Source organism: Saccostrea cucullata, unplaced genomic scaffold (assembly GCF_032062105.1).
Source record: "Saccostrea cucullata isolate Sc308-1 unplaced genomic scaffold, CSIRO_AGI_Scuc_v1 ctg5261, whole genome shotgun sequence".
Taxonomy (NCBI): domain Eukaryota; kingdom Metazoa; phylum Mollusca; class Bivalvia; order Ostreida; family Ostreidae; genus Saccostrea; species Saccostrea cuccullata.
The window spans coordinates 6,708-19,893 of NW_026928004.1; the positions used below are offsets into that span (position 1 = coordinate 6,708).

A 13,186-nucleotide genomic window follows, 5' to 3' on the forward strand; every position below is an offset into this window, starting at 1 on the left:
AATAGATCGATAGAATGGATTTTGGATAATTTCCTTGGCATGCAAAGGCAAGAAAGAGTAAAATAATTTGATCAAGTTCTGGGCATGTAAATATTTGTTTGGACAAGCATAATTGGTGGTTACACCTGCCCGAAGGGCATGTGCTGAAAAAAAGATTCGACGAAGACTTTATTACACTGATCTGATGTACTATTTTGATACAATGCTGTCATCATGGGATTTTAGAAAATTTGGGGAAGGCTGTGACATCATAAATATCCTCTGTCTCAGAGTCCGATTCAGAGCAAGTTCACAACTTTGTTAACAACCAATATTTTGGAAATTTGGTTGTCTAAGAATGTCTATGTTCATTTACCAAACTTAAAGTGATATATGGCGTATTTTTGATAAGTTCTGACTATCTTAAATTAAAAAGATCTTTCTATTAAAAATTTTGTTTTGTTACTTTATATAAAGAGAAGACTTTCCTGTAAATTACACAATTTAAATCAATTGCGTTTCAAAGTTATCACAGAATTTAAAACAATAATAGAATTATTTCCGACTCGGAAATAAATAACAGACTTATTTTTAAGTCAATTTAAGTAATAGAAACGAGGGGATATTTATGTTCAAGATAGGTGAAAATTTTAATTTGAATGTAAATAACAAATATCGCGTAAATCTCCGCTTAATCTCGTATTTTTATTTTTTACCTCAGATACGCCATATATAGCTTTAATATTTTTTGTGGACAGCACTAAAGCTCTTGTCATGACCATTCCTGATTTTTTTCAGACCACCTAGCTAATCATTCATACTGCAAATTTGAACAATAAGAATAACATAGGACATAAGTTGATTAAAAATTAAATCAGTAAAATTGTCTGTTTAAAGAATCCAAAAAGTAAATATTTACTAAGTTTCTAGCACAGACCTTGGCAACTTTGCAGATCTTCTGAGAGTACTTAAAAAAATCAGGCTCTTTGTTTTCACACAATGTGCATAAAATAAACACAGATACACAATCAAATTGCTGCTTATTTCCCACAAAACAATTAACTGGTTTAGTATCAAATAATTCCTTACCAAAGGCTTAGACAATTTCGGTCATCTTCCATCTTCCATTGTGTTCTAAAGTTGGCCGCTTACCTCAACACATCAAACATTAAGAATACTTTTTCACTCAATTATTTTTTGGTTTTATCACAAAAATCCCTATTGATTAAATAATTCAAGTTTAATTTCATGCAATCATTTAAGATGTTATTGAAAACAATAATCAAGTATTTTATTTTCTTGGTGATATAAGGGGTTAGAGAATCGAGCTAATTTGTACATGGACTAACTCGTGTTCTATAAGTTGCTTAGACACTTGACGCTCGCTATTTAAGATGATTATAAACACACTAAAATCTTATTAAATTAGTAAGTTAATTAACTTATATTTTTAATTAAAATGAGGATTTATTTAATTAAATTACATATTATTAATGAATATATATTCACTTAATTAGTCCATTTTCGTTTCCCAGTTCAAAATTTTATCATTATTGAAAATTATGGATTTTTAATAGGTCTAATATTGTTCTCAAAATCATTTTTATGATATACAAATTCACTTTGAAAAATATCAGATTTTTAGATATCCTTTAATTAATGAATAATAGATCTAGTACAAAAGAAAATTAAATTGAAATTCCACAAATACACTGCTGTGTTATTTTAGAGAGAGAGAGAGAGAGTGTGTGGGGGGGGGGGGGGGGTTCACGGTCGGTTGGGTGGGTGGAATACCCCAACTTCTTTAAAGATTTTATTAGGCCTATATAGAAAATGTTCTGAAAATATTAATGAAAAATGGGACTGGAAGAAGTTGGATCCCCCCTTTTGAGGTATCGATTGATGAAATATAAAAGATTTGAGAATTAATTTTTCACCTTTATTGTAGGCCTATAAGCATTCCGCTTAACTTCCTTGCCAATCTTCTTTAAAAGTTCATTATCCATCTAAAGTACGAATTGGTTGATGTTCGAGTTAACCGAAATTACACACCGGAAGTAGAACATTTTTAAGCTGACGATTCAAAAAAACACCAGTGGATTGCTTTAAACTGGTAAAAATGAATCCAGCAATAGCTATAGCGTTCGTCTTCATAGGATGCTGTAGTAACATGATATTCCTTGAGTATTTAATTAGGTAATGATAAGCAAATTACAGCCACTGGTGGCTCTGAGCCATTTTGTTTTGTCCAATGAACTGGTCCAGCACAATCTCTTGATTAAGCACATGCTTAAAAAATAACACATTTGAGAAAAAAGTCTGATAAAATAGCTTAATCAAGCTATTTCGAAGAGCTTTTAAAATGAAGCTATATATAGCTAAATCAAACTATATAGCTTAATCAAGAGATTGTGCGGGACCTGATGAACTTCTTTCAACAGGTTGTGACCAATCGCCCAAATAGGATATAATAGCCCGTTTGGGATATAATATCCCAAATGGGCCATAAATTTACAGTGCAAAAATTGAAATTTTTTATTTTGGCAATATATATCATAATTCCGCATTACAACACTTAAGAAGGAATAAATTTTGGAAAGCAAGTTTTTCTGCAACCCTACTGATTTTAAGATTGATCCCCAAGAAGTTGAACTTCTGAGGGATCAATCTCCTTAACAATGGGCATGTCACAGGGTGAATTATAATTAATTAATTAATATTACTAATTATCATTCATATCATTTTCATATCTTATTATGAGGCATCATTATTTTATAGTAACTAGTAAATTCCGTCGTCACTACGGAATTTACTACGTTCATTCACTGTCTTATTCATTCATTCATTCATTCATTTATACGGGTGAGTGGTCAGTGAGAGTATTCGGGTGTGTGAGTGGTTAAACAGGTTTTTCTATGTCCACTGCGCATTCGCGCCAATACTAACTCCTCGAGCACTCCAACCTTAGACTTTGGGGAGGGAAGACGTTCTCTCTCCCCAACACAACTTTATATCTTACGATATTGTGGCAATAAGTCTAGGATTACGGTAAGAAATAATTGTTAAATTATTTCTTAGTATTCAGTTATTATTCAGTATCTATTTCATCATTTTATTTAACTGAAGTGATTTCTAAATTATCTAAATTCATAAGTTTAAATTATCCGCGTAAAAGTGTGAGTGAGGTGTGGAATATTAAATACATGTTTTATTATATTGCAGATCACCCTTTTTCTGATTACGTATAATATATTAAATAGTATCGAACCCAGCAGCTGTATTTGTGTTATTACTACAACTATAATACCTAGACTAGGCTGTGACAGGCATACAAGAAAACTTGTCAACCAAATGTTATTCCTTTTTAAGTGTACTGATGCGTATTTATAGCCCATTTGGGATATTATGTCCCAAACAGACTATTATATCCCATTTGGGCGATTGGTCCCAACCTGTTCAAAAAGAACAGATCAGGTTTTCTGATGTATCGTACTGTTGTATAAAGGTGTGAGGAAAATAATGTGAATTGAAAGAAAACATCTATTTAATACAGTGCATCAAAAATAATTTTCATTACCCTGAAAAACCAGGTCAAGCACAATCTCTTGATTAAGCTATATAGATTGAAATAGCTATACTTTATTAAGGTATTCAAAATAGCTTGATAAAAAGTGCTTTTTAAATACAGTCTTTTTACAAAAACATTCTTGTAAAAATAAACAAAGAGTCACAACGTGTGGAACTATTACCAATCAATTATCCTGTTGACCAAAACTGACCTTTATAATTTCATTCAAGAAGCACTCATTAATAGCCCCAAAATTTTAGAACTTAATCAAGACATTGTGCCAGAGCTGTTAACTAATAAATGAATATATCAAATTGTGCAACTGTATATCTGAAATCCTTTTCAAAATGAATTGTTTAGTTTCAAAGTAATTTTATCAATAATAATTATCAAAGGGAATCTGTTGTAAAATCCAGTGAAGATTTTGTTTTGAGTGCTTTTGAGTTGCAGAACTTTATGTTTTTTCAGTGCTTTTCCAACTTCTGGGAATCTGATAACATTCTCACAGTTCTTATTCATTTCCTGTGAGGGCCTCATCACTACTTCCAAGTTTTTCACAGTTACCCCCAAGATACCTCTCAGGTTAGTGGCCCTGTTCTTTCCAATCATCAAAGACCAGGTGGTTTAGATGATACCGCGAATGAGAAAATTATGATATTTACTTAAATGAAAAAAAAAGACAGCCATGATACTCTTTTACTTTATAAGGTAATTGTGATTGTTGAGAAGTTGTGTTCAGCTAAAATAATATAGTAACTGATGATGATATATATGTATGTAAATCACTAAATGTTTATAAATGCGCTGTGTGAAAGGAATATGTGGAACTTTAAAATGATTTTGAAAAAGAAAAAGAGACTGGTCAGGAACTGATTACGAAATGTTGAATTTGAATTCAATAGCCTTCTGGAATATTTTACTGTGTACTGAGTAACAGACTGTACAGTTTTCATTATATTATTGTATTATATTATACAGGCAGTATTTTGGCATGGTGGTGTACTTTTTCCTAGTCCAAGTGGCAAACAATGCAGCCTATATGTTCCGTGTTTCTATACCTCTACAAATGATATTCAGAGCAGTAAGTTATTATATTTATCAAAATAATCAGTTGCATCTGAAGCCTAAGATCTGGATTAGTGAGATTTTTTAACTTCGTTTTACAGAAATTAATGGAAATAAGTTTTTATGGAAAAAGTTTAAAATGTTATGTATTCCACATGTTTTGTGTGTCTATATATTATACCTATAAAAATCTAATTCAGAGCATAATTAAGACATTATGTATTAAACTGGTTACATGCATCTTGGGTATAAATTCTATAATGTATTGGATGAATGAATATGGTGAATTATACCATGTTTTGTAATAATGAGGAAAAAGTAAATTTTGTGGGAAATTGTCAAGTATTAAAGATAAGCATATTTTTCACTGACTTAATTGAACAAGTTGACATGTTTTCCAGGGTTCCATGATCCCCAGTTTGATGCTAGGTGTACTCATCCTGAAAAGAAAGTATGTAAATTAGTTTAGAGATAGGTATAAAGAAGGAAGTAAGAATAAAAAGCTATCATTTATAAAATTATTGAAAAAGATATATTATTTACATAATGGAAGTGTTTTTGATCTATTCAATTGATATTTTTTCATAGGTATTCAAAAGCAAAATATTTGTCTGTTGCCTTGGTTACAGCAGGTATTGCCATTTGTACAATAACCTCAGCTCAACAAGAGGTCAAATATGTACACGAAGATAAGGTAAGCTATTAATAGAACCAGTGTATATTCCAGAAGTAAAATAGTGTGCTGCCAATTGTTAGAAACAATGTCACTGTGGATTACAGATGTTGAAATCACTCACCTAATGTATGATCTTTTGAAAGAATTGAAAGAATCCACAAAGACTAGCCTTAAATTTACTTAGCTTTGCAAAATAGTAATTCCAATTAAGTTAATAAACAAATTTAATATTTTTTTTAACAATGCCACACAGTCATTTATAATAATATAAATTATGTATATAATACTGTTTATAACACACACTTCATGAAAAATATGCCTGCATTCAGGTCTGCGTGATTTACATGTCAATAATTCAGACAACGTAAGAAGGTCTTGTATTTATATTTTACTTTGCCAGCTGTTTAAAGGCAGAAAAATTATTTCATATAGAACTTTCTGACCACCAAATTAGATCCCCACAAATGAATACTGTACCCTCAAACCACTAAAATTTGACAGTACAAAAATGAGCAATTGTACACTATCTGGGATATTTTTGTTTCAATACTGTTCAAAAAGGTCAAATTCATTGGAGACTTATATTGTAGGAGTTATCTAAAGACCCCGAGACAGAGGCTGAAAATGTATTCAAGGATCTGGTGTTGTGGACTTTAGGTAAGAATGTGATTTTGTGGACTTTAGGTAAGAATGTGATTTTGTGGACTTTAGGTAAGAATTTGATTTTGTAGACCTTAGGTAAGAATGTGATTTTGTGGACTTTAGGTAAGAATGTGATTTTGTGGACTTTAGGTAAGAGTTTGATTTTGTGGACTTTAGGTAAGAATTTGATTTTGTGGACTTTAGGTAAGAATTTGATGTTAAGATCATGTGGAGTCTAGGCAAGTATCTGGTGTTGTGGACTCTAGATAAGGATTTAGTATTGTGAACTGTTGTCTTGTGTTGTAGACAGTGGCCCTGTTGATTCATTGTTGAACAGGTCTTGTTGTTAATGCCTTTGTTTTTAGCTCACCTGAGCCAAAGGCTCAAGTGAGCTTTTCTGATCAAAATTTGTCCGTTGTCTGTCATCGTCGTTGTTGTAAACTTTTCACATTTTCATCTTCTTCTCAAGAACCACTGGGCCAATTTCAACCAAACTTGCTACAAAGTATCCTTAGGTAAAGGGGATTCAAGTTTGTTCTAATGAAGGGCCACATCCTTTTCCAAGGGGAGATAATTATGAAATAGAGAAAAATTAAAGGCATTTTAAAAAAATAGATCTGAGAGACATTGTAACCTCTGCAATAACAATGAACTTGGTGATGAGTTTCATTATATATTCAAGTGTCCTTTTTTTAAGAATGAAAGACAGAAATTTATACCTAAAAATATTTACATGAACCCAAACACATTATCTTTTTCTGATTTGATTAATACTTCTGATGTATATGAACTAATAGGTTTAGCTAAGTTTTGTAAAACTGTTCTTAAAACATTTAGTGCCTGAACTTCCTACAATGTAAACTTTATTTTTTTTGGTACATCCATCAGTACTGTCCATATCAAAGATATATTTTTCTCGTTCATAGTGTTAACTGCTCACATGTTTACTTGTTCATTTGTTAAATTCTTGTTGTACTAACATACCCCATGTGGGGGCTTTAGTGAAATAAAAAGTTTCAAAGTTTCAAAATCTTCTCAAGAACCACTGGGCCAGGAAATATGAAACTCGTGTGGAATCATCCTCAGGTAGTGTAGATTCAATTTTGTTCAAATCATGACCCCCGGGGGTAGGGTGGGGCCAAAATGGTCGATCAAAGTTTTCCATCTATTAGGAATATATAGGAAAAATCTTTAAAAATCTTCTTCTCAAGAACCACTGGGCCAGGAAAGATGAAACTCATGTGGAATCTTCCTCAGGTAGTGTAGATTCAAATTTGTTCAAATCATGACCACCAGGGGTAGGGTTGGGCCAATATGGCAGATGAAAGTTTTACATAGGAATATAAATGAAAAATCTTTAAAAATCTTCTTCTGAAGAACCATTGAGACAGGAAAGATGAAACTCATGTGAAATTATCCTCAGGTAGTGTAGATTCAAGTTTGTTCAAATCATGACCCCCGGGGCTAGGATGGGGCCAAAATGGCCGACCAAAATTTTGCATTGGAATATATAGGGAAACCTTTTAAAATCTTCTTTTCAAGTACTTCAAAGCCATGATTAGTAATATTTATATGGAATCATCCTCAGGTAGTGTAGATTCAAGTTCGTTCAAATCATGATCCCCTGGGGGGTTAAAATTCAAGCCCCCTCCCCCTCCCCACCTCAGTAAACTTTCAGTTCTGATCTGATATGTGCTTTTTAGCTCTACTGGTCAGAGACCAGAAGAGTTTATGCGATAGTAATGTGTCCGTCGTCCGTCCGTCTGTCTGTCTGTCCGTCTGTAAACAATTTTCAAAATGCTACTCCTCCTATTATTTGCAGTTTCCGTTCATTTTCTTTGCAGAGGTTGCACATACTGAAATGAAATTTGGTATACAGATACACGTATATCAGATGAATATCTAGGTCAAGTTTTGATTTGGGTACAGTCGCACCACTTTTGACAGAGTTATGCCCCTTGGACTTCGAAAAATTCCAATTATTTGCAGTTTCCGTTCATTTTTTATGTTGCACATACTGATATGAAATTTAGTATACAGATTTATCAGATGAATATCTAGGTGAAGTTCTGTTTTGGGTACGATCGTGCCATTTTTGACAGAGTTATGCCCTTTTGGACTTTGAAAAATTCCAAGGGGGGGAGGATAAGTGTTTTACAAACATCTCTTGTGTTGACAGGTCTGGTGATGTTGACTGTGGCCTTGTTCCTGACGGCAGGAATGGGGATCCTTCAGGAGAAGATTTATGGCCAGTACGGAAAACACCCCAAAGAATCTCTCTTCTATAATGTAAGTACAGAAAACACCCCAAGGAATCTCTCTTCTATAATATAAGTAGAAACCTCCTGAATAATTTAGAACCTTTAATCCTTATTCATTCTTTGGGGTCAACTTTAAAAGTTCTAAAAGACTATCAACAAAGTTATTGAAATTGAAAGTGGATATTGTTGAAAAAAAACTTCTAACCTAACTCACAAGATGAACAAGTTTTCAGAAAAATGTTTTGAATCAATAGCATTATAGGTCCTGCAAAGAACTGCAAATATTTAAACAGTTTATTATTTCTCTGTCTTCATGCACTGTACTAGTTAATTTTTGAAAATTATAACCCATGATTTCTTTTAATGTATATAAATATTTTATAAATTTTTATAAAATGTGAATTGTCAATAGAAAGAGAGCTGGACTCACTAATAAATATTTGGGCTAAATTTTACAGAAATCAGTGTAAAATAATTTTTAATATCCTGAAAGCTGTAGATGGGAATTTAGAGTAAAATTAATGTGCATTGTACTTATCTGTTGAGGATGTACTATCGACATTAGATTTGCCACTATTCATTTGTATGAAAATAATTTAATTCTGGTTGTAACGCTGTATTTGATTGGATAAAAAATTTACTTTATATGGTATAAAATGGGTTGCCTACGTCACAATGACTTGCGTCAAAAACGTATCAATTCGCCCGACGTTACATTCAAATTTTGTACAAATTGAAGTCATTTTGTTAGAACAATCTTCTTTTTCTCTTACATCAAATGAATGAAAATTAAATTATAAGCAATGAATTTAATAGCTACCCATCTTATATGGTAAAAACTGGGTTGGAACAGTTTACGCTTTTTTATAAACCGCTTCGCGGTTTATAAAGAGTAAACTGCCCCAACCCAGTTTATACCGTATAAAATGGGTAGCTATTAAACTCATTCCTTAATAATTTCTGTTAATGTTTAAACTAAACCAGTTGCCTCCCTCTGCTCTGTTGATTTTAAACAGGAAATATTTTTTTTTTTTCAGCACTTTCTTCCTCTACCAGGATTTGTCTTTCTAGCTTCTGATATTTGTCATCATGTGTCACTTTTTAATCAAACAAGTAAGTCAAGAATGGTTCATCATCCAAACTCTTGTGTGTTTTCTCTGTGATACTCTATTCAATGAATGCAGTATAACAGAGAGAAATCCTAAAATTTTACCCAACAACACATAATAAAAAAAGGCTCTTTTAATTTGTTTCATTCTATGTACATGTAAATGAAGATATTTGAATAACCTTTATTTATCAAATATATAAGTGGAAGAAAAATAGGCTACTGTGTCTATTAATCTGTAATCAGTGAGGGAAAGGTCTGATGGACCAGACCAGGATTTAAACCTGGGCCCCCTGAAACACCCCTTGTCAGGTGCTCTTCCGACTTTATTTTTTGACAACAGGCATTCAGATCCATCTGACTGACATAAATTACTCCCCTTTGCTTTTGGCTAAAGAATCAGTTATAGAAAGTTCATATTAAAACGAATTCTGTCATGAAATAATTTAAAGTGTATTCATTGTATTGACTAATATTTTAAATATTTCTGATTCTTTTTTCAGCCCCAGTCAGTTTAGGCCTGGGATTTTCTCTCCCTCAGATGTGGCTCTTTCTTGCAGGCAATATACTTACCCAGTATCCTTTGAAAATTTTCATCAAAATAAACTGCACTTTGAAAAAAAATCCAGTTAATAGCAGAATAAGAAATGCTTGATTTGAAAGACATCATTGATAGTACAGATAAAATTTATGTTCATATTGAACCAGAGCAAAATGTAGAAGCTTTAGTCTTTATTATCAGGCAAGTGTTAATAAAATATAAATTTAGGAACTGTGTGTGTACTCATACAATTGTGCTTTTGCAAATGAATCTGCAAATTACCTTGGAAAAAAAAAAGCAACTCATTCTTTTTTGGAGATTAAGTTAGAGTACCTTTTTTCTTTTGTCATATTGATATGAAAAATACATGTGCAACCAGTGTCATACCAGGGGTACTCAATAATTGGAACTGGTAGTTATTTTAAAAAAAGTCACAAAATGTATGTTACTGTCAGATTCAAGTGAGTCTTGTTTATGAATTCCTTGACGACCAATCAGATACATCTGTATACGGAGTGTGTTTATCTTGACGACGGAGTGTACGGCCTTAACAGTCACCTTAATCGTCACTTTAAGGAAGTTTGTCAGTTTGATTCTCTCCATATTTTACTTCAACAATCCTTTTACTTCCCTTCACTGGATTGGAACCATTTTAACTTTTATTGGGGTCATGTTATTTACGGAAATTGTCCATATACCGGGGCTAATGCCAAAGAAGAAGACCGAATAAGTATTAGTATTGGTATTTAAAATTAATGTGTCATTGAATGTATTTATGAGTGGAAAAATTGGTTTATTCTATCTAGTTGTTTTGAATTAGATTTATTTCACTTGGGTATGATTTATGGGTTTGTATTAATGAATGTATTAGGAATTCAAAAGCTTGTCAAATTTTTTTTTTTATTATTTATTTCAACTGAAGTACAATACATTATACAAAAATGAATGTACATAGAAATGGAAAGCTTTAATGATTTTGTCCCTTTGTTTTAATTTCTTTTCACCTTGTGTAGCATTAGGTATACATGAATTAATGTACATGTGTTTAGAGAGGTAAAGCTTATATGATTTGTCCAATTTTAATAATTTTTATAGCTAGCCTAGATCTATATGTGGGTATTATTTACAGTTTGCTTTATCACAAGTAATTCCTGAGGCTCCTTTAAAAAGTTAATTGCACTATGACGTAAAATTTACATAAATCCAGTATTATTGGTCAGTCTTGCACTACACTGATAAGAATTACATTGTAAATTTCTTGAGCCAACCTAAGAGATCAGATAAGCTTTTGTTTTTGTTAAACTGACTAGAAGTAGTTTTGCATCAATATTATATGAGATTAGAATATCCTCATACACTACTTGACTGATTAGGGTTAGTCTCACACCACCCTGGGAATTTGGGTTAGGTAAGAGTTGGCATATTTTATTAGGGGTAAAATATTTAAAATTAAGGCTTAAATCTAGTTTAATCAATTATAGGCTTAAATACTGTCCAGATTCATGGACTTCTACAAGAATGTAGAGCAGCAAATGTTTACATAAAATGGGGTAATTATTAAGTGTTCAAGAGCATCAAGCACGTGTTGCGGGCTTTTGTCTGACAATCATTTATATCAATTTTTAACGAAAAAACATTTTTAGAAAAGGAGGTTAAATCTTTTTTTATCATAGATTTTGATTCAGGGTCAGTGTTTTTAAAATTAATTTTTCATTTTTATTGATTACTCATGCAATATTATAACTTTATATTCTGGAGTCCCTTTTGGCCCCACTATATGTTAGCATGTTTTTTTCAGGGTATTGATAAGTCATTCACAATTCACTCAGTAAATAATTTAATGACAAGAAATTGCACTTTTTTTCAAAGCTTAGTGTGTTTACTGGCATAATATCGTAGAACTTTTCATCTTTAAAAAATAAATTGTAAGAAAAAAACCTTGATTAAAGTAAGGAGACAATTGAACTTTGTTATCGCTAATCTTGGATATCTGGAATACCATGATAAGGCAAAGTGAGTTGAAAGTCCTGATTTCTCATTTACATGCAGATATATATTTTAATCTCAATATCTCAAGTCTACTGTATCTCAAACTTTTCATTCTATCCATTGGGTTCCAGATGTCAAGGTTGGACTATATTAACAGATCTATGTATGTTTTGTGTATTATTTTCTTCTAGTCTTGTGTATCCTTTTCTACAAGTCTCTATCTAAAACCCCTTAATGAATTTTTTGAAGAAAAAAAAATGACACAAAAATTTTAAAATGTTTTCTTTGTCTTTTTATAAAGGATGTAACATACAATTATTTTTATCATAGTCCCATTGTTTTGTTTGGAGAAATCTATGGGTTGATTAAAACACATGAAAACTCATATGAATGACAAATGGGTGTTTAAACAAGAATTTCCTTTTCTTGTACGTGTTTTTTCTTGTAATCTTACATTCACCATATACCCCCAATAAACTAAATAGTACGTACTTTGAATTATTTATATTTTGAATATGTTCAAATTGAAAACATAATAAAAGTCTTTTATAATACGTATACATAAGTTTCAATATTTTTTTTTTTTTTTTTTTGTATTTTATTTATTTATTTTCAATTCTTCATATAAACAAACAGTGAAATATATATATAACAGACAAATTACATTACAAACAATATGACAATATTACCTTCAGACAATTTTATGCAAAATTTTTAAAAAGTTTGTAGTCAAGTGATTTCAAATCTTTTAGAATGGAAGCATAGAAAAAAATTGAAGATTTAACGTGATTAAAGATGTTATAACTAGTTTCATCTAAGGAATGTATTCGACAGTACATCTTATATTTGTAAATCCTACAGGCAACATATGAGATGAGTGTGTTGAGTGATACAATTTTTCTATTGCGCTCAGAGCTAAATCCAATTATTACATGTTTCCATTTGATATCTATCTTCAGGTACAAACTTAATCTATTCCATATTTCACCAACATTTTTACATTTTTACATTCAAAAATGAGATGTTTTGAAGTTTCGTTCAAGTGGCATAATTTGCAATAACTACTCGTTTCTTTTTTCCATTTACTGAGATAGAAAATATTACAAAGAATATTGTTTAAAAGTTTATAGTTGAATTCTGTAAGTTGTTTATCGGGTATGTCATATAATTTACATTGATATATATTTTTCCATTCTGAAGGTTCGACACTGAATTCGTTGCTTAAAACTATTTGATAACATGGTTTACAAAATTTTCAAAGTTTCAATATTTATTATTTTTTTATACAAGCTTCAAGACACTGACACAATTGACTTGTTACTGAAAGACAACATTTGACGCGAGTCATTGTAAAATC

The 13,186-nt window shown here is 31.4% G+C and overlaps 1 protein-coding gene across 1 annotated transcript; it reads left to right on the forward strand.

Moving 5' to 3' along the window:
* Positions 1-2,041: 2,041 nt before the first annotated feature.
* LOC134276146 (UDP-xylose and UDP-N-acetylglucosamine transporter-like) lies at positions 2,042-11,119 on the forward strand. The gene is made up of 10 exons (XM_062758417.1): positions 2,042-2,175; positions 4,016-4,129; positions 4,526-4,628; positions 5,014-5,063; positions 5,201-5,306; positions 5,879-5,945; positions 8,110-8,219; positions 9,229-9,304; positions 9,803-9,875; positions 10,339-11,119. Exons 1-10 carry the CDS (start codon positions 2,099-2,101, stop codon positions 10,568-10,570), a joined length of 1,008 nt encoding a protein of 335 aa, XP_062614401.1. The 5' UTR covers positions 2,042-2,098; the 3' UTR covers positions 10,571-11,119.
* The last annotated feature ends 2,067 nt before the right edge of the window (positions 11,120-13,186 follow it).

Coding starts and splice junctions, on each gene's coding strand:
- LOC134276146 (XM_062758417.1), top strand. CDS start 2,099: ATGAATCCAGCAATAGCTATAGCGTTCGTCTTCATAGGATGCTGTAGT. Junction 4,130..4,525: donor ACCCCCAAGATACCTCTCAG/GTTAGTGGCCCT, acceptor TATATTATACAG/GCAGTATTTTGGCATGGTGG. Junction 5,064..5,200: donor GTACTCATCCTGAAAAGAAA/GTATGTAAATTA, acceptor ATTTTTTCATAG/GTATTCAAAAGCAAAATATT.